We start from the raw sequence: 20180 nt of genomic DNA, 5'->3' as shown, positions 1-20180 counted from the left end.
AGAATTGGCTTGGTAGTTTGGTCTGCCCTGTTCCCATGATGCACTGGGCCAGGGTCAGACTAATTTGCATATAGCCAAGTTCTGAGCTGGGATGGTGCAGTGAGCTAAAAAACGGTGATGGATCAAGCCCTGATCTTTGGACTGGGTAAGAGTGGTCTGCTTAATTCAGACACTCTGTTCATCACCACCCCCTTTTCTGAATCATTTTTGTCCACCATAAGCGTGGAAGGGTATACTCAGATGTGAGTCCCTAGCTCATTGCACCATCAGGATTCAAGCAAGCCGGGCCGAAGACGGCTGAAATGCCAGAAACCGGTCCCCGGTAGCTTGTTTCCTTCCCAGTATAAGAATTGGCCTGGTAGTTTGGTCTGCCCTGTTCCCATGATCCACTGGGCCAGGGTCAGACTAATTTGCATATAGCCAAGTTCTGAGCTGGGATGGTGCAGTGAGCTAAAAAATGGTGATGGATCAAGCCCTGATCTTTGGACTGGGTAAGAGTGGTCTGCTTAATTCAGACACTCTGTTCATCACCACCCCCTTTTCTGAATCATTTTTGTCCACCATAAGCGTGGAAGGGTATACTCAGATGTGAGTCCCTAGCTCATTGCACCATCAGGATTCAAGCAAGCCGGGCCGAAGACGGCTGAAATGCCAGAAACTGGTCCCCGGTACCTTGTTTCCTTCCCAGTATAAGAATTGGCTTGGTAGTTTGGTCTGCCCTGTTCCCATGATGCACCGGGCCAGGGTCAGACTAATTTGCATATAGCCAAGTTCTGAGCTGGGTTGGTGCAGTGAGCTAAAAAACGGTGATGGATAAAGCCCTGATCTTTGGACTGGGTAAGAGTGGTCTGCTTAATTCAGACACTCTGTTCATCACCACCCCCTTTTCTGAATCATTTTTGTCCACCATAAGCGTGGAAGGGTATACTCAGATGTGAGTCCCTAGCTCTTTGCACCATCAGGATTCAAGCAAGCCGGGCCGAAGACGGCTGAAATGCCAGAAACCGGTCCCCGGTAGCTTGTTTCCTTCCCAGTATAAGAATTGGCTTGGTAGTTTGGTCTGCCCTGTTCCCATGATGCACTGGGCCAGGGTCAGACTAATTTGCATATAGCCAAGTTCTGAGCTGGGATGGTGCAGTGAGCTAAAAAACGGTGATGGATCAAGCCCCGATCTTTGGACTGGGTAAGAGTGGTCTGCTTAATTCAGACACTCTGTTCATCACCACCCCCTTTTCTGAATCATTTTTGTCCACCATAAGCGTGGAAGGGTATACTCAGATGTGAGTCCCTAGCTCATTGCACCATCAGGATTCGAGCAAGCCGGGCCGAAGACGGCTGAAATGCCAGAAACTGGTCCCCGGTAGCTTGTTTCCTTCCCAGTATAAGAATTGGCTTGGTAGTTTGGTCTGCCCTGTTCCCATGATGCACTGGGCCAGGGTCAGACTAATTTGCATATAGCCAAGTTCTGAACTGGGATGGTGCAGTGAGCTAAAAAACGGTGATGGATCAAGCCCTGATCTTTGGACTGGGTAAGAGTGGTCTGCTTAATTCAGACACTCTGTTCATCACCACCCCCTTTTCTGAATCTGTTTCTACTTCTTAGCATTAGTATATCGAAGATTTCAAAGATAATAGGGCCCTTAAGCGCCGTTTATTATCCCTAGAGACTTATTTATCTACAAGTTTAGTGCAGCCTCGGTTTTTGTACTCAATCCAACCTTATTTTTTTGTAAATGGCTGTTTAAAAAAAATATATATATTCTCACACTGTAATCACTGTTGACACGCCCATGTTCACCTCCATGGAAAAGCTTTTTTCTAACTCTCTCTCTATCGCGCTCTCTCTCTCTCTCTCTATCTATCGCGCTCTCTCTCTCTATCGCACTCTCTCTATCGTGCTCTCTCTCTATCTATTGCGCTCTCTCTATCTATCGCGCTCTCTCTCTATCGCACTCTCTCTCTCTATCTATCGCGCTCTCTCTCTCTATCTAACTCTCTCTCTCTTTCTCTATCACCCTCTCTCTTTCTCTATCGCCCTCTCTCTCTCTCTATCGCACTCTCTCTCTCTATCGCACTCTCTCCCTCTCTCTCTCTATCTATGGTACTCTCTCTCTCTATCGCTCTCTCTCTCTCTCTCTCTCTCTCTCTCTCTCTCTATCTATCGCACTCTCTCTCTCTCCATCACACTCTCTCTCTCTCTATCGCTCTCTCTATCTATCTCTCTCTCTCTATCTATCGCTCTCTCTCTCTCTATCTATCGCTTTCTCTCTCTATCTATCTCTCTCTCTCACTATATCGCACTCTCTCTCTCTATCGTACTCCCTCTCTCTCTCTATCTATCGCATTCTCTCTCTATCTATCTCTCTCTCACTATATTGCACTCTCTCTCTCTCTATCGCACTCCCTCTCTCTCTCTCTCTATCGCACTCCCTCTCTCTCTCTATCTATCGCACTCTCTCTCTCTATCGCACTCACTCACTCTATCTATCTATCGCACTTACTCACTCTATCGCACTCACTCACTCTATCTATCGCACTCACACACTCTATCTATCGCACTCACTCTATCACATAGACTGCTTTACAACACAAAAGAATAAATGCATCAACATATAATCCTCGTCTCATAAATGCAGTCCATCTATCGCCTCTCCATCTATCGCCCTCTCTCTCCATCTATAGCCCTCTCCATCTATCTATCGCCCTCTCCATCTATCTATCACCCTCTCCATCTATCTATCGCCCTCTCCGTCTATCTATCGCTCTCTCTATCTATCGCTCTATCTATTTATCGCCCTCACTATCTATCTATCGCCCTCACTATCTATCTATCGCCCTCCCTATCTATCTATCGCCCTCTCCATCTATCTATCGCCCTCTCTCTCTCTATCACCCTTTCTCTCTCTATCGCCCTCTCTCTCTCTATTTCCCTCTCTCTCTCTCTCTATCGCCCTCTCTCTCTCTATTGCCCTCTCTCTCTCTCTATCGCCCTCTCTCTCTCTCTATCGCCCTCTCTCTCTCTCTATCGCCCTCTCTCTCTCTCTATCGCCCTCTCTTTCTCTTTCGCCCTTTCTCTCTCGCCCTCTCTCTCTCGCCCTCTCTCTCTCTCGCCCTCTCTCTCTCACCCTCTCTCTCTCTCTATCGCTCTCTCTCTCTCTATCGCTCTCTCTCTCTCTCTCTATCGCACTCTCTCTCTCTCTCTATCGCTCTCTCTATCTATCTATCGCTCTCTCTCTATCTATTGCACTCACTCACTCTATCTTTCTATCGCACTGACTCACTCACTCTATCTATCTATTGCACTCACTCACTCAATCTATCTATCTATCGCACTCACTCACTCTATCTATCTATCGCACTCACTCTATCGCATCACCACAGCATCACTCAGCACCACCACAGCATCACTCAGGGGCACCAGAACATATCTATGCGCTGCCACAGCATCACTGAACGCCACCATTCAACAACAACTGGTTCAAATATGATCTCTCAATGTTTCAAGCTTTATTATAAATATCACAAAAAGATGTTAATAGTTCACTTCTGTTCTTGGATTTTCATCACAATAAAATACACAGAACATAATCTTCACAAAGGTTATTTTGAAAAGTTTAAGCTAAATTACAATAACTTCTATTTAAGAATTAATTATTTAAAAAAATAAAAGCCATTGTTATTTGTAATAGCAATACATCCAAGTCACGTAAATACAACACATATTGCATTACAAATGCTATAGGTGTCACATTTGCGAAATTTATAACTATTGGCATTGTAAATGACAAAGCTAATAATTTGGCAATTTTTCAAAACCAACACAGAAATAAAAGCGGTGTCATTTACAATACCAATAGCTCAAACTTTCCTAATGCGAGACCTATTGCATTGCAAATGCTTGTTGAATTGACTCGCCTTGGTATGCTCTCCTCACAAAGCATACTGTTCCACTGCCACTTCTCCTTAATTTCTCTCATTCATTTGCCACTGTTTTCCAAATGCCATATTTATACATTAGAACCTTTAAGGGAAATGTCTCAGTTTGCATTCTCACCCCCAAAGTTTTGGACTGATGCAGCTGGTTTTTCGACTCTGAGAGTGTGCGGAGACTTGCCAATCAGACGTTAGTGCCAGTGTCCTAACCCTTTACAAAGTGCAGGCTAAATTGGCTATCCCCACTTGGCATAAGCTGACTTACTTATAAGTCCCTAGTACATGGTAGCAAAGGAGCCCAGGGCATGTAATTTGGAGTGTCCACCCTGTGCTGCAGAACTGCTTGTGCCACCCTGAGTGTGACAGAGTACAAAATGTATCTCAGCCTGTCACTCTAGCCTGGAAGGGCGGTTTAAAACTGCTAGTTCGGCCTTGCCATTTAAACCTACGGCAAAGCCCTCACTTCTCCTAACAATATATATAAGTTTTCCCTAAGGAAGGCCTATCGTGCCCTACGGCAAGGAGCAGTGTATTATTAAGTGGGACATGTACTTTCAGGTTTCCTAAGGGTAAGGATTCCAAATTGTGTCTTTTACTGTGGAAAGGTCAGTATTCCCTTTGGCTAGTACAGAATTAAACATTGGCATTCCATCCCTGCTAACTTCTGAATAGGACTAATTAAATTGGTACTTCAACTTATCAAATTAACCCTGGCATTAAATCCGACTTGATGCAAAAGTTGAATTTAATATCACATGAGGAAAGGCAACTTTTCGAAAGTTGCCATTCCATTATCCACTTTATCTGGTGCCTTTGCACAGTTGCTGGCCACCAGCCATACTTCTGCACTCCTGGGGAGATGTGTCAATGACTCCTATCCTTGCTTAGGAACAATAGATGCCTGCCACAGAGGGAGGTGGTACCTTCCTCTTGTTGCAGGAAGCCACACAGGATGTTGGCCTAAAAGGCAAGCTTCGAAGGGGAAACTGTCTTTGGTAGGCAAAGGTCAAACATACTCTGGAGGGCTACCCCTTTTCTCAGGTAGATAGGCTGGCGGCGGGAACAGAGAGGGACAACCAGTAGCCACACTATTTTTCCGTGGGTGTGTATCTGATAGGTAGCCACACCTCTAGGGTGGGCTACCAAGGTCCTCACTACCAAGGAGGGGTTCAGACATCAAGACATTGGGAAGAATAGTGCACTTGGGGATTGCTAGCGCCACGCATAGCCAGAAGTAGTCACAGGGCGGGAGGGATCCTGGTAGCTCATGTGACATCTCTGTCACCCTGAAACTCAGATCACATCTGGACTGGAGAGAGAACTGAAGAAGTACTGCCCTGCTGACCCCTGTACCTGGCAAGAAAGGCTGCACCAACCAACTGGGTTGCACCTGCTGCTCCTTGGGCTAGTAAAGACAGGACTGTGCCTGGCTCGTGGACAAGTTGCTCCCAAGCCACAGATTGAAGTAGTAACTCCAAGGGCCAGTTTACAGACCTCCAATTCCCAGCACTAAACCATAAAAGCTGGAAGTAGCCTGTTTGGCTAGTCAGTAGCCCTCTTCATGGAATAGCCACTGACCGCCAATGTGCAGCTAAGACGATTTTCACCCCAGATTCATAAGTTGCAACCCCTGTCTGCCGGACCCAGGAGAGTCGCCAGAGTGAGGTTTGACTGCCTAAGAAGGACGGACATTGGGCCTGAACCAAAGGACACCGCTGGACTTCACGTACAGCAGCCAGAGCATCTTTCAGCATCCTGTATCCCCAGCATCAGGACCACAACTTTAAAGTCTATGGCGTTTTTGATGAAAAATATGGAACTGGACTTGAGGCTGCTTTAGTGACCAGGTAACTGTCCAAATCTTACCTGTTGGCCTCCCTAACCTTCTCCCTGTCAGAATTGGTCACCAAGTCTGGGCTGATAGCCAAACAGAATTCTTCCAAACTTTACGAAAATTTGAAACTTTACGGTTACCAATGCTTGTTTGTGCTTTTGACTAAAAAAACTGAGATTTATGTTGTCTTAAAAATCTATATATCTGGAACCCTCCAGTAGATTTTGCTCATCTTGGTCTCTAAAATTCATAAACATATAATCTATTTTTAGGTCGAACTTTCGAAACCTGTTGTATCTTCTGGGGGTAAAGTCCACCCACTGCTATTCATTTGTTTGTTTCAGTGTCCTTTAAAAATCCTCTGTTGTTATTGGTCTGTCATTCCTCTTGTCCCCCCTTTTTGCCTTTTGTTTCCTCCCACACAGCATGGCCTGACTACTGTAACTTTATGCCTTGGTTCCATATCTGAGTTTCGTGGGACAATATTTATCTTCCTTTCCTGCCCGTGATGGCTGCTGCCTGTTTATTTTGGTCACTTTGGGGCATATTATCAACAAAGGGTGTTACATTATCGCCGCTTTTATCGGCAGGAAACTGCTGATAAAGCGGCGATAATGGGCTTGATAATATGCTCTATTGAATTCCAATCGAAGCCCATTTTAAATGTCTTGACATCTAACATGGGCTTCGATTAGAATTCATAGAGCACATTATCAAGCCCATTATCGCCGCTTTATCGGCAGTTTCCTACCGATAAAAGTGGTGATAATGTAACGCCCTTTGTTGATAATATGCCCCTCTGTTTCTTATCTTGCCGCAGTTGCTATTCATTGAAAGACTGCCCCTTTAACAATCCTCATGCATTTGGTGTGCTCCTTTTATTTCCTTCGAGTCGACCATCTGTTGTGCTCCGATCGTAGCTGCTGCAAAGGTGATGCTCCCACTGGTTTTTATTTACAGTTTTTTTTTTACAAGTGATTTACACGCGGCTGCATGCTTTAGCTTTAAACAACTTAAGCTAAAACGAGGGTGCCATGATTACTTCAAAAGCAAAGCAATGGAAAAAAAACTTTTTTGTATTTCTTTACTTTTAAAGCAACCGCAGCACCTGCGCTTTAGCTTATGATGTTTACAGCTAAAGCGTGAGTCTTGCGATTGTAGCAAAAGTCAACAAATAGGAAAAGAAAGGCGTGGCCTCCATTTTTTTATTTGCTTACTTTTATTACAATCGCCGTACGCTCTTTAGCTGTAAACAACATAAGCTAAAGCGCGGGTGCCGCAATTGCTTAAAAGTAAAGAAATAGAAATAATCTATTACCTTACATTTGAAGCACTCGCGGCACCCGCGCTTTAGCTTACAATGTTTACAGCTAAAGCATTAGTGCACGTGGTCCCAATTTGAGAAATATTCTTAGCCCTAGCTACATTACCATAGAGAAAAGGATGGATTGGCTTAGTAATAAGTTGATGGGTTTTTACACCTGCAGGGGAGGCAATATGTGCAGCCTAGGCAAAGACAAAACCAAGGAATTTTGCTTCAACACTACACATAAATACACAATTAATCACTACATTAATTGTAATACTACCTATGTAGTGTATGTTCTAGGATGCCCATGTGGCCAGATCTATGTAGGCAGCACCAAAAGGGCCCTTAAGATAAGAGTACAAGAACATGTCAGGGCACACAGAAATGGGGACTTAAATATGCCATGTCTAATCATATGCAGGAGAAACATTTACCTACTGACACCATTTGGTTCTTGGGCATAGATCATGTTCCAGTTAACCCCAGAGGAGGGGATAGACTGGTAGCCCTGCGAAGAAAGGAGGCCATGTGGATATGTAGATTGAGAACTTTAGAATTTTGTCATAAGTTTGATGATGAGATCCATCACTTTTTGACATAATTTTCTCATGATTACGTCCACTATTATGTTCCCATGTTATTGCCTTCATGCTTCATCCTTTGGTATTTAATCCTCCAATGATATGTACTCCCATACCTCATGTCAAACCCCCCCTCGATGGTCGCTGATCTTTTTACCATACCAGAGAGGAGAGGTCTTGTAATATATGTCCATGAAGTTTCTCCTGGACATATACTTTGTAAACAATTTGTAAATAATTCACACTGGGTATGTCGTGCCATATGTATAATTTTGTCACATAGTTCAAGTATAATAGATGTCGTTGTTCTTTATTAAGTTTACACATTGGTGATCCTTCTTCTTTCTGAATAATCTACATCCCACTGCTTGTTTCCTCCCCTTTCTCATCATGACATGTGAAATCTTCCTATACATGGTCAGGCTATCATGATTTATTTTGTCCACAAGAACTCCTAATGTCACTTTTCTCCCCTTTATATTTACTTAGTTTGGTTATATTCGTTATAGTAGGCTTCCTATTCAGTCTTCGTTATGCTTAACTACTTAGTTCGTTGGCCGGCTTTTGAATACTCCACATTCGGTAATACACGAGCTTGGTGCATTGTTTGGCTGCTTATCCTTCTCATATACACACAGTCATGTTGTTCTCCCCACTACTGTAGGCAGCCACTATATTAGATCGGGTACCTTCACAATTTCTGTCGGACCCGCTCCAATTTGGCCGCTTTTCTCATCCGTTTTTTAAATTTTCGATCAGTTCTTATTTTCAATATTACCGCTGTTATATTTGGCTATTCTCAAATAAGCATACTTCATTTATTTGTCCGTAGTAAGGTTTCGTTATTCACTCTATGCCAGTTGTGGGGTTTTCTTTGCTACTTTGGGTAGCCACTATACCAGATCGGGTTCAATACATTGGTCGTCGGACCCGTTCCAATATGGCCGCCATTTTTTGTTCGCTTTACAATTCTTTATTGGTATGATTAGCCCCCTTTTCAACACCTCTGGTGCAATGCTTGGGAATTTTTAAACAGTATATATCATTTATTAGCCTGCAGAAAGGTTTTTGTTGTGGATTTTGGGTTATTTTCTCCCATTTTCACTATTCACTTCCTTGATGCTGACACCCTTTATAGATGGCCGCTGTTCCACGCCTGAATCTCGCGCCTATGCTCGGCGCCAATAGAAGCCAGGTGAACCTTATTATTCAATTATAAGGGGTATATATACGGGCGCATGAAATGTATTTTCACCATCAGGTGCTATACGTACTGACGGTGAGCAGCACACGGGCTTCGGATGACATTACATCTTTCTCTCGCGGTAAGTGGAAATGCAAAACGTCTGTGGTATTGTTAGTTGGCAGCCGATACTTTGTTTTGCTCGTTTGCGTAACCTGAGTTATGCTGCCTTTTGGACTGTCTTTAAGAATGTGTTAAGTTTACAATTTTGATGCTTTACGATCCGCATTAACCTCGTGTGCTCTAGACACCGTGTGTTTACGAGGTTCTACCTTAACCCTTTTTAGAAGCAACCATCTGCCTGACACGCATTGTGCTAAGCCTACTTGTACTAACGCAATTGTTGTACGGGTGGCTTAAGATGCAGAGGGAGTCTTGATCAGCATTTACTGACTCCTTATCCCCGTACTCATTCACATATATCTCGGTGTTAACCACTTAGTAATAGGCAAGTTTTTTGCTAACATTGAACTAACTTTCAGACCTCGGAAGCCTTCTCAGCTTGTATCTTTTGTTACATACTTTTTTTTCCTATTTTGATAACTGTATCTATGCACTTTTTCTTTCTTTTATCTTCATGCTCAGGAATCTGGCGGAGTTACAGGAAGAGATTTTTATAACTATACACATTCTGCTTTGAGGGGTCGTTTACATAAGCTTAGGTAAATTACTTACGCTCTATGTGTCGCCTTCGGTTTTTCTTTTTACATCTCAGTTAGATTTATTCTCATGACAATGTCTTTTCCATGTATATATAGGTGCACAACTCATGGATGGTGCACCGAGGATACTTTGATCCACATCTTGATTACAAGTGATCTTCCCCATTTGATAAACACATCTAGGTAAGCTTCACGTATGTGACAGTTCAGATAATTAGGTCTTGATAACCGCGTTAGTACTATTTATATTATATAGTACTCCTAGAATAGAGATAATGTAAAGAGATCCCAGCCACTCCCTGTGTAGACTGCAGAATAGAATCCACTACTTTTAATATTTCTTCTTATTTTTTTTCTTTTTTTTCCCTTTTTCTTCAGCCATACTTCAAGCCCGGCCGCACAAAAATCCTGGAGGATAGAACTAATATACAGATCCCCAGGCGCTGCTGCCACATCCTCGAGCCCGGCTGCACAACAATCCTGGAGGATAGAAATAAAATAGACCCCCAGACGTTTTTACAATTCTATGTGAGCCACTTACGTTTATATTTTTTTCCCCCCACCACTCATCTCCCCCTCTTTTCATTTAAATTATTACAGATAGGGCCTAAGCTGCTGACCTCACATGTGGTCTTTTTTCCTTCTGCTCCTCTTTAGCCAGCCTATGACATACATCTGTTTAGCTTGTCTCATATTTTTTTTCTATTTTTTTTATTTTTATTCTCCCTATCCAGTTCTTGTTTGGAGCTACGAGATTTACCTTCTCCATCGGTTGTTTACCACACATTCACTTTCGTCGCCAGGAATTTGTCTCTTCATTCCTTGGTAGGTGTGTGTGTATCCCTCATATTTCCGTTTCAGATGGCGATCATAGTTCATTTCACATGTCAATTTTTAGTACTATTTTTTCTAAGCTTGTTCTCTTATGCTCTGATTACATGTTTACAATGTTTTTTCATGAATTCTGACTGACCACTTATCATTGCCTATATATTCAAAAATCTGTGTCATTTGAATTTTATATATGTACCTTATTTTGTCTAAATTCTCTGAAACCCTCACAAGATTTAGTCTGTACATTAGCCTTTATGGTTCAATTCAACTTGTCTGGGGTGGGCCATATATAGACTGGCTCAAAACTGTAAGCAAACAGGATCATTCCTTCTGTAACATTTTACACGAATGTTCTATTAATTTGTGACTATTGTGGCTCGGCTGAGTTATCCAATAGTGCATGATTTTAATTGTATGTTTTATATGTTTTTCTTACAAACACAGCCCTGAAGAAGTCCCGTCTTGGGACGAAACGCGTCGGCTGTTCGTTTTCTTCTGTTGAAAAATAAAGAATTAAACAAACAAGACTTCTGGACTTCACTCTCTGTGCCTTGACATGAATATTGTTATTTTTGCACAATTCTAATTTATGGTGCACCTGTGCTTTTTTCGTTACATGTTAAAGTTCTGTTTAGGACTGACATTGTGATGGCGGGTGTCTTATCGGTGTTCACATAATCCCTCTTTAAGTATTAAGAAAGGGGCAAATTTATTATTGAGGTTATTTCGGATTAGGTGCATCCTTATGAAGGTTCCGCCATCTGCCATTTTTTTGCATTAGTGCCACAAATGTAACACATTTTTTTCATTTTTCCAACAGTTTAGAAAATGCTAGTGCAGATTTGCACCGACATTCTGGGCTACATAGCTTGCACTGCTGCAATTTTCCATTGGCAAAAGCACGGCCTGAAAGTTGGAAGCCTTTGTTTTTAGCTCCCGTTGTGTAAAATAACGATTTAAATTTTTAAATGTAGAGCTGACCCTCTTTCTGAATTCGTCAAAATAAGGTGTCGTTTTGAGGCATAAATATGTGATTTGAATTTGTAAATGTGCCGTATTTCAAGCGGTACGTGCTAATTAGAGAGCACGCTTCTCAACCTGAAGTTTTTCGTGTAAACGGTTTAGATTTGTGTTGTGTGTGCCATCGAGTGTAGATCATTACAACAAATGGATTGAGCGTTATCGACTCTATTATTTAATTCACCAAACAAGCGCATAGTCAGGCAAGCACATTGGCACCAAAGATGCATGCAAATACCTCACGAGCACAAGATGAAAAGTTTAGTTTCATGAAATTATGCCCAAACGTTGCCAACGGAGGAGTTGTTTCTGTTACCCGAAGTACCGTTGAAATCTGGTTTGTCAACATTAGCAGAACCAAGAGCACACCATGGGACCATGGGATAATATTACTTGTTACCAGTTATCACTTTTAAAAAAAAACTAAAGCACGCGAACGCACCTGAGCTTCTCATTGGTTGAAATTCGTAATATACAGCAATGATGTCATTGCAGTGAATCCAATGAATTACTGAAATTATTTCTGTGGGTTGTCACCATTCCTGTGAGTTGTGGATCGGAAAATCACTAGTTTTGGGGGTAGAAGTACTAATTATGTGCGAGCACACATACCTGGGTACCTACTTGTACGTGCACTAATATACAGAGAAAGACAGTGCTATCTACAAGAAGGAACGATTGAAAGGCATAGAAAGAGGGACGTGGAGAATGAGGGAGTAAAAGAGAGACCCCAGTGAGTATAGTAAGAGGGTGTATCAGAAACAGACGAGTGAGGACAGCTATGCCTCTGTGCATGTGAGGACAACAACGGTGGTGAGGTTGGGGGGTGAGGGGCGCAGAGCCTGTCCTTCGACGTGGAATGTTTTTGTCATGTTTACATTGTTTACACTAATTTATGTTCCTCTGATTGCCTTTGTTGACAATTTACACTACTACAGAAGATATATTCAGACGCTTTTGTGGAGCCTGGCTGCCTGATATCTTGCAAGACTGACCACATTGCTCTTATCTGAATTCCAGGGCTAGACACTTCAAACAAGAAAACAGTAATTTTTAAAAGGGAAGCACAAGACCATGTTTTGGCGCGCATGTGTGTGCGTGCGCGTGCATGTGCGCGTGCTCAAGCAGAACCCGTAAAAGTTCTGAGTACGACCTCGATTTCAAAAGGTACAAAAGCTTCACTCAATCGCCCTGCAGCTGCTTACGCAGCATCGACAAACCTGTCATTTGTTGTACGATATGTGGATTCATTTGTATTTTCTTTACACAATAGACTTCACAGGCTAACAGTTTGCAGAACAATGCTAAGTAAAGTGTCCTGTTGGCCTTAAGCTCTTCAAATAAAACCATGCTGGTGCCTCTTGAAGTGTGCTGCATTTCCATAAAAGTGTGTGTGTTCTGCCAGAATGTCGGTGTTCTGCAGCCCTTTAAAGCAGCTCAGTGCAGGCACCGTATAAAACCAATTTAAAAGTTGATGACACAGGCAAAACCACTAAGAAGCAGATGTGTCGCAGTTCTGTTAAGAACCGCAGGCCCAGCCGAGCTGAACATAAACCGTGCAGATTGCAAAAACCACTGCTGCAAAAATAAACAGGCCAAATGTAAAAAAGCTCACATTCGATTAATTACATTTCCCATCATAATGTGAGCGAAGAACAAGCGAGTTACCGTAGAAAAGTAAAGGAGGCATGTGCGGCACTTGTACAGACTCCTGCATAAGAGCCCGTGTTTGCTTCCAGAGACCAGCTGCAAGGGTTTTCTCTAACATTCCGCTGCAATGCCCGGCTTTTGAGCCTGTCTTATAGCCAATTTTATATGATTTTGTTTAACTGCTTCTCGTGGTTCATAACCCATTTAAAAACAGAACTTAAAACCTGCCTAGGCGAAGGATCACTAGAATAAAGTTGTCAAAGGGGACGTCACCCTGCAGGATCTGCTAAATGGTCCTGTCAGTGTAGGACCGGCCTAGAGGGCAATCAAGCTGTGCCCGATGGACTGGTCTGACAGGTCAGTGTGTGGGCCGTTTTTAGGTCCAGCTGGACAGGGCAGCTGTCTCTTTGACACCTGCTGTAATCAGTCTGTGTGCATGAAGTCCATCCCCTTTTTTGCGAGTGCTTTTCATTTGTCTATGTCAGTGTCCTTTAAAAATCCCTGCTTGCTAGTGGTCATTCTTGCATTTTTGTCCCTCCTTTTTAGGTCGAGCATTCAAGACCTATTGTAATTTCTTATGTTGGCTTAAAGTCATCCCCCTGCTTTTGATTTGTTTGTTGCAGTGTCCTTCAAAAATCCTGCTTGCCAGTGATCAGTCCTGCCTTTTTGTCTCTCATTTTTCTCTTCCGTTCCTCCCATGCAGCAAGAACTAAGTTCTGTCTCATTACACTACAGTTCCAGTGCTTTGTCTGTTCTCTGGGGGAATACTTTTTTCTTGGTTCCCTGCTCTGTTTCTGTTTGCCTGTGTGTAGTTTCAGCACTATAGCTGATTACATTTAAATGTATCTTTCCTCCCTGCAACCTCCTCTTATTCCACAGTTGTATCAGGGACACGTCTTTCGCCATGCCTCTGCCTTCTTTGGTTATATTTTTTAGGCTTTTAGCAATTTTCGCTGTCGACTGTCATTTCATTGTTTTTTTAGTAAGATGTTAGTTAGTTTTGGGCTTTGTATTAAGAAGGATTAGGGTTTCACTCGGGAGTCCTGGCCAACTTCAGTTTCCTTACAATGATCACGTTTGTGTGTACCTTTGCGGACTACAAATTTTAATTGCTGCTATTGTTCCACTATAGGTAGTATAGTTTGTAGTACAGCGCGCTGTTTATTTCATTTATGTGTATTTATTCATCACGCTAATCACAGCGCCCACTTCACGCTTGCCGCAGGCCCAGCATTTATTGACATGGGCGCATGTTCCAAAATATGGGTACCTGTTTGCAGTACCTTGTGACTTTTATTTTCATTTGTGTGCTTTTTTATTTATCACGGGCCCACTTCATGGAACGCCGCACGCACAGCTTTTATGTACTGAGGCGCGGCACCCCCTTTTATGCTGTTACGTCTATTTTTTAGCTGTCTGTCTCCAGGCTGGGGTTTCTTTCTCGGTGATGTGTGCATGAGGCCGGGCTCTTTCCATGCTGCACAGGTTATGTTATATTATGGTGATTTATACCGTGCTTGGCTGCCCCAGCAACAGGGTGTCCCAGCGCTAGCAGAATGGGAGGCCGGAAGAAATGACGGTAGATGGATGTGAAAAGCCAGGTTTTAATCAGCTTCCTGAATGCCCAGTGATCGTGAGTGCTGCCGGCAGCCCGAGGGATAGAGTTCCGCAGTGCAGGGGCCTGAGCTTTAAAGGAACGGCCCCCAGCTCTGCAACGGCAAACTCGTGGGATTCATAGCAACTGTTGATCGGCGGAGCGTAGTGCATGCCTAGGAACATAGGCGGTGCAGAGCTCCTGCAGGATTTGGGGACCCTGGCCGTGCAGAATCTTATGAATAGGGCATAAGGTTTTAAACTGAACTCTTTGCTTAATGGGCAGTCAATGAAGACGGTGGAGAAGATTGGAGGTGCAACACTGCCTAGGTACGGCAAAAAGTTTGCGCTGCTGCATTTTGTACTCGTGGAGTCTAGCAGTGACTGTTTTATTGACGCCAAGCAGAAGACCATTGCAGTAGTCTAAGCCAGATTGGACCACCGATTGCACTATCATCCCAGAATGGGTTTGAGACTGCGCAGGAGGCCGAAACAGGTACCAGTCACTTTTTTTTACATGAGGCTTGAAAGTGAGGGCAGCTTGAAAGTGAATGGCAGCGCCACAGCCATATTGAGCATTTAGCAGGGGCTTGGCTACGGAAAGTGGCTGTAAACAGCTGGGGGCCCTGGCGAAGTAAGCAGATTGTGCTCTTGCAGCCCCCTGTCTGTTTGAACACAAACGCCTATGGCAGCAAGAGGCGGCAGCAGGGATGCCTGGCCAAACTTAATACTGTATTCTCTCAGTGATAGTTTACTAGTTAGCTCTGGCTGAGAAGAATGTCTAATCGGCTCCAGTACGCCACCAGCTAACACTGTTTGTCAATTTGGCATACGGTGTGTTGATCTCCGTTTACAACCAAGAGGCTGATTAAAGGGAAAGCAAAGAGCTCCTGCATACATGCGGATCGCAAACAGGCATCTCACAAAATATTTACTTAAATGTTTCTGGAAAAAAGGGCTCTATGTTGTCCAGAAACCCATCATATGGCTTTCTCAAAAAATCATTAGTGAGGCGGTTGTTTTGGTTTCATTGCAAAATTTAGACAGTATGAAAAAGAGAATGAGACACGGGGTGGAGGATTAAAGCTGCATGTCTCCGTAAAATATAATTACATCCAGGTTGTAGCTCCCATCGGCTGTGTCCTAGTAAATGGAATACGCAAAATCAGTTTTGGAGTTATGAGCCACTACAACGTAGAAGTAAACATATAGAACAGCAAGTGGATACAGATGTGCTACGGTTGTGCCATGATTGGGGCATGGATAACAGGGCCGGACTGGCCCTAGCGGGCAACGGACATTTCCCCGGTGGGCCGTTAGGGCGGGGGCTGGTTTTGGGCCCGCCGGGCGGCTGTTTTTGTTACAGGGCTGTTTTTGCACTATAGCTGCAACATCGGCCCCTGTAACAAAATCGTCCGGAACCGGCCCTGGCAAATGGCTTGGCTGCACCCCCAAACCCCAGGGGGCCAGCCGAGCACTTTGTCAGGGCTGGTTTGGGTTCCCAGTCCGGCCCTTACGGATAATAAATATCAAGCTGCTGCTGTCCATAGGGAAACAATCAGCTCCAGGATATGGGAATAACAGCGGGCAAGTTGAACATGCAGTACTTTTTCCTATGGGGAGGTGTGGAGCAGCGCCCAGGAAAGCAGGGCTCCACGATTCGATCCCGGCAGCAGTTCAGTTCAGTAGCATGTGATTCTGGGCAATAGTCACTTAATCTCCCCAACGGCCCCAGCACCTAGAGAACCTTTACAGATTTGGATTTAAACTTACTTTTTCATTTCAGTGCTTCCTACATTTCAAGCAACAGTTGGCATAAATGCACACTTAACTGTGGTGCAGTGGTGGCAGATGGAGACCCCTTGAAGTCCCCTTCACAGTGGGCATGAGGGCGCAGTAACACCCCCCCACTTCGTCCCCATCAGATGAACAAGGCTAGCACCAATACATAATAACCCTGGTGCACTGTGTGGGTGGGAGCGGGTGTAAGAGGAGGCAGACAAGACATGCCACACAGTCGCAGATAAGCTTTAAAATTAGAGCTGGAAGGGGAGCTGCAGCAGGAGGTGGCGCACAGGCCACTGCACTGTAAAGGAAAGCACATAGGTAAAAGACATTGTCATTTACACTGCCAATAGCTTTAGCTCTAGCAAATGCGAGACCTATTGCATTGCAAATGCAAAGGTCTCGCATTTACACAAGTTTAAGCTATTGGGATTGTAAACAACAATGCCTTTTCTTTGTTTTAAAAACCAAAACATAAATAAAAGGCATTGTCATTGACAATGCTAATAGCTCAAACTCACTTAAATGCGAGACCTATTGCATTGCAAATGCTTGCTATAAATTGGTGTCTGATTTCTTTCTTGTTGTATGTCTTTCTTGTTCTTTTGTTTGGTGCTTCTCAATGCATTACACACGTTCCTTTGTTTAAGCCTTGCTGCTCGAATCCACAGCTACCCAGGGTTGAGCAAGAGGTTTGCAAATGAGCCTGACTGGACCCATGACAGTGTTTGTGAGTGTATTACATGGTCAGATCGCACACACCAGAATCCTCAAAGACCTGCATAATATCCATGACAATTAATAGCAAAACTTCTAATCACTGTGTGCTCCAGGGCCATTGCAAGGTTTTAGGGCGCACGTGAAACACTGACATTTTGCTGCTCATTCTTTTGATATTGGGATATATTTACGGCTTTCTTCTGCGGGCAATCTGTGCATTCCTTCTGTTGACACCACTAAGGTCCAGCGTTGATAGAACTGGGTTTGGAGCTGTAGTCAGCTCTTTCTGAAACTATTTCAAGAAAAATAGTTTTACTAGCTATCTTCTGTGCATTTTGAATCACTGTTACCTACACTTTAGATGAGACAGGAATAATTGTGAGACAAGTCTGGCACACCTCACAAGTCACAAACTCCCCTTTCCGCCTAAGAGCCCGCTAAGCCAGGTCTGGTGGCTCAGTGGACTAATGCGCCCATTGCAGGGGCCTGTGTTCAACCTCATGGTCACATGTTCAAATCCCAGTGGGTCCACTCAGCCTTTCATCCATCTGAGGTCGATAAAATGAGTGCCATTGAGTTGTGTAACAATGAACATCTGTTATTCAGCGCCAAGAGACCTCTGGGTGAATGTGTGCTTTACAAATACACAAGCTATGTTATGTTATTTTATGGCTAGAGAGGAAGTTAGAAATGATAAATCGAACACATGAATTTGCAACACTCAGAGCTTTAGACGCACTCATACTTACTTTTATAAGCGACGCTCGACAGAAGGTTAGAAATATTCAGGAGTCCTGATGTATTAGCTGTTTCTAACACCTGAGATAAAGAGAGATGGGAATGGTTAGAGTGCTGCTGATTGTACACCAGCAGCCGCTGATCCACCACTGGAAGCAAAAACCAGCAGCTGTCACTGGGTACTGATATCAGACATAAACGCTAATGGAAAAAAACCCAGCAAATGTCTTCAGTAACTGAAAGAACCACTAGAAGGTTTCACCATGAACAATCATGGGGCAAGAAGAGTTAAAAAGTAAATAGGGCGCAGATAACCAGCATATATCCCCGGAAATATCAAGAATGATGGACAGGCCCACCAGCAGATATTGATTCAATAAAATTACAGCAGCTCTTGCTATGATAACTAAGAACAGAATAGCTGGTACCAGGCACAGTCAAACAATCAGCAGCAGGAAGAAATATCAGCAGGTAGCACCAGTTAAAGTTACTATTTCCCTTAGCTCAACAATTCCCAAACAGCAAGGTTTGCTTTTGACCCCGGGCACTTTGACCAGTTTTTACTTACGTCAATGAAGAAGCCCAGGACAGCGATGCCCGTTGGATCCTTCTTGGCCTGTGTCAGATTCAGGTCTTGCTTGGTATGGACGATGTGCATCTGAAAGAGAGAAACATTAAAGCATCTGGTTCAGAGGGCAGGGCCGGACTGGCCGTAGCGGGCACCGGGCAATCCCCCTGTGGGCCGCACGGGTGGGGGCTGGTTTTGGGCCCCTGGGGGCCGTTTTTTGTTACAGGGTCGTTTTTGCCCCGGCAAAGAGCTCGGCGGCACCCTCAACCCCCGGGGGAAGGGGGGGTGGGGGGCATCTCAGCACTTTGCCAGGGCTGGTTCTGGTTCCCAGTCCGGCCCCTGGCCTTAGATGCTGTAACTGAAAAAGGAATGAGCTAACCCTGTGGAAGGGAGATTTACCCTTATCCAAGCAGATCTACTGATAAACAGACACAGAACAGGAGGCCCGCCTCTGCTTCCAAAGATGGAAAGGGGCATCTGTATGCAGTAATATCACTACCCCTCTCCAGAGGGCACAGTATGTGGAGAAGCACCTAGATAACCCCAACCCTAAGCAAATCTACCCTTACCCTCCCCCTGTAGAGTCATTTGCGCCTCCTGGAGCAAGGCCACAAGCATTTTATGCCTGCTTCAACGTGCAAGAACCCGCCCAGGTTTCCTAGGATTGTTGCGCTCCTCATACATTCAGGCTGGGAATGCTAATATTCAATGGTGTATCTTCTGACATCATGCTGGTGTCTAAGCAACTGGCTTGTTGCTGCCCAGGGCCATCTTTAGCGCTGGTGGTGCTCAGTGTGACAATCTTTATTAGCGCCCGCAAAACACCCCCCCTCCCGCCACCATGACCGCCTCCTCAGATTACGACACTACCACCTGGCAAAAGGGCCCCTCTTCTCTCTATAGCCTCTCTCTCCCACAGATTTATTTTGCTCTAAAGTGCTGGTAAAGGCTGGCTTTACTTATCCACTCAGCTATCCCTACAAAATACAGCTCTGTTGTTTGCAGCAGGAATATTAACCCACTGCGCTACTTTACGACAAGTCAAAACTGCCACTAGACAAAACTCAGCTCTCTCTGTCTAGCAAGAACATTAATCACAAGAGTTATCTTGACATTTTTATTGCTGCCTGAAATCTGGATGCAGAAGGATCTCTGCATCAGCTGCTTTTAAATCATAAGTTATTCCTAAACGCGGCGCCTCCACCTGAGGTCAGCGCCGCGCTCCAGGTCAGCGCCCAGTGCAGTCGGCCCTGTTGTTGCTGCTGTGTTGCACTTCAGGCACAGGGTCAGACTGATTTGCATATAGCCATGTCTAAACTGGGGTGGTAGAATGGGCTAAAGAACGGTGATGGATTAAACCCAGATCTTTTGACTTGGCGTGAGTGTTTGATTGATTCAGATGCTCCGTCCATCACCACCCCCTTTTGTACCGCTTTTGGCCGCCATAAGTGTGGCAGGGTATGCTCAGACGTGAGTCCCTTGCTCACTTTGCCACTGGATTCAAGCAAGCCGGGCTGAAGACGGCTGGAATGCCAGAAACCTGTCCTGGGAAGCTTGTTTCCGGTCCAGGGAAGACATGACTTGGCAGTTTGGGCTGGACTGTTCCCATGAGGCACAGGGTCAGACTGATTTGCATATAGCCATGTCTGAACTGGGGTGACAGAGTGGGCTAAAGAACGGTGATGGATTAAACCCAGATCTTTTGACTGG

General features: G+C 44.3%; 1 protein-coding gene across 2 annotated transcripts in view; it reads right to left on the bottom strand.

Moving 5' to 3' along the window:
* LOC147703408 (carbonic anhydrase 4-like) overlaps positions 1-20180 on the bottom strand; it is a 136220-nt gene that overhangs the window by 36291 nt on the left and 79749 nt on the right. For both annotated transcript variants that reach the window (XM_086931841.1, XM_086931842.1), the window contains exons 6-7: positions 18471-18560; positions 17914-17983 (exon numbers count right to left, since the gene is read on the bottom strand). In XM_086931841.1, coding sequence (XP_086787967.1) covers positions 17914-17983; positions 18471-18560 — 160 coding nt within the window. The remainder of the gene's footprint in view (positions 1-17913; positions 17984-18470; positions 18561-20180) is intronic.

This window comes from Lissotriton vulgaris, chromosome 7 (genome assembly GCF_964263255.1).
Source record: "Lissotriton vulgaris chromosome 7, aLisVul1.2, whole genome shotgun sequence".
NCBI lineage: Eukaryota > Metazoa > Chordata > Amphibia > Caudata > Salamandridae > Lissotriton > Lissotriton vulgaris.
The sequence above is the reverse complement of the archived record's forward strand: the minus strand, read 5'-3'. Positions and strand labels throughout refer to the sequence as shown.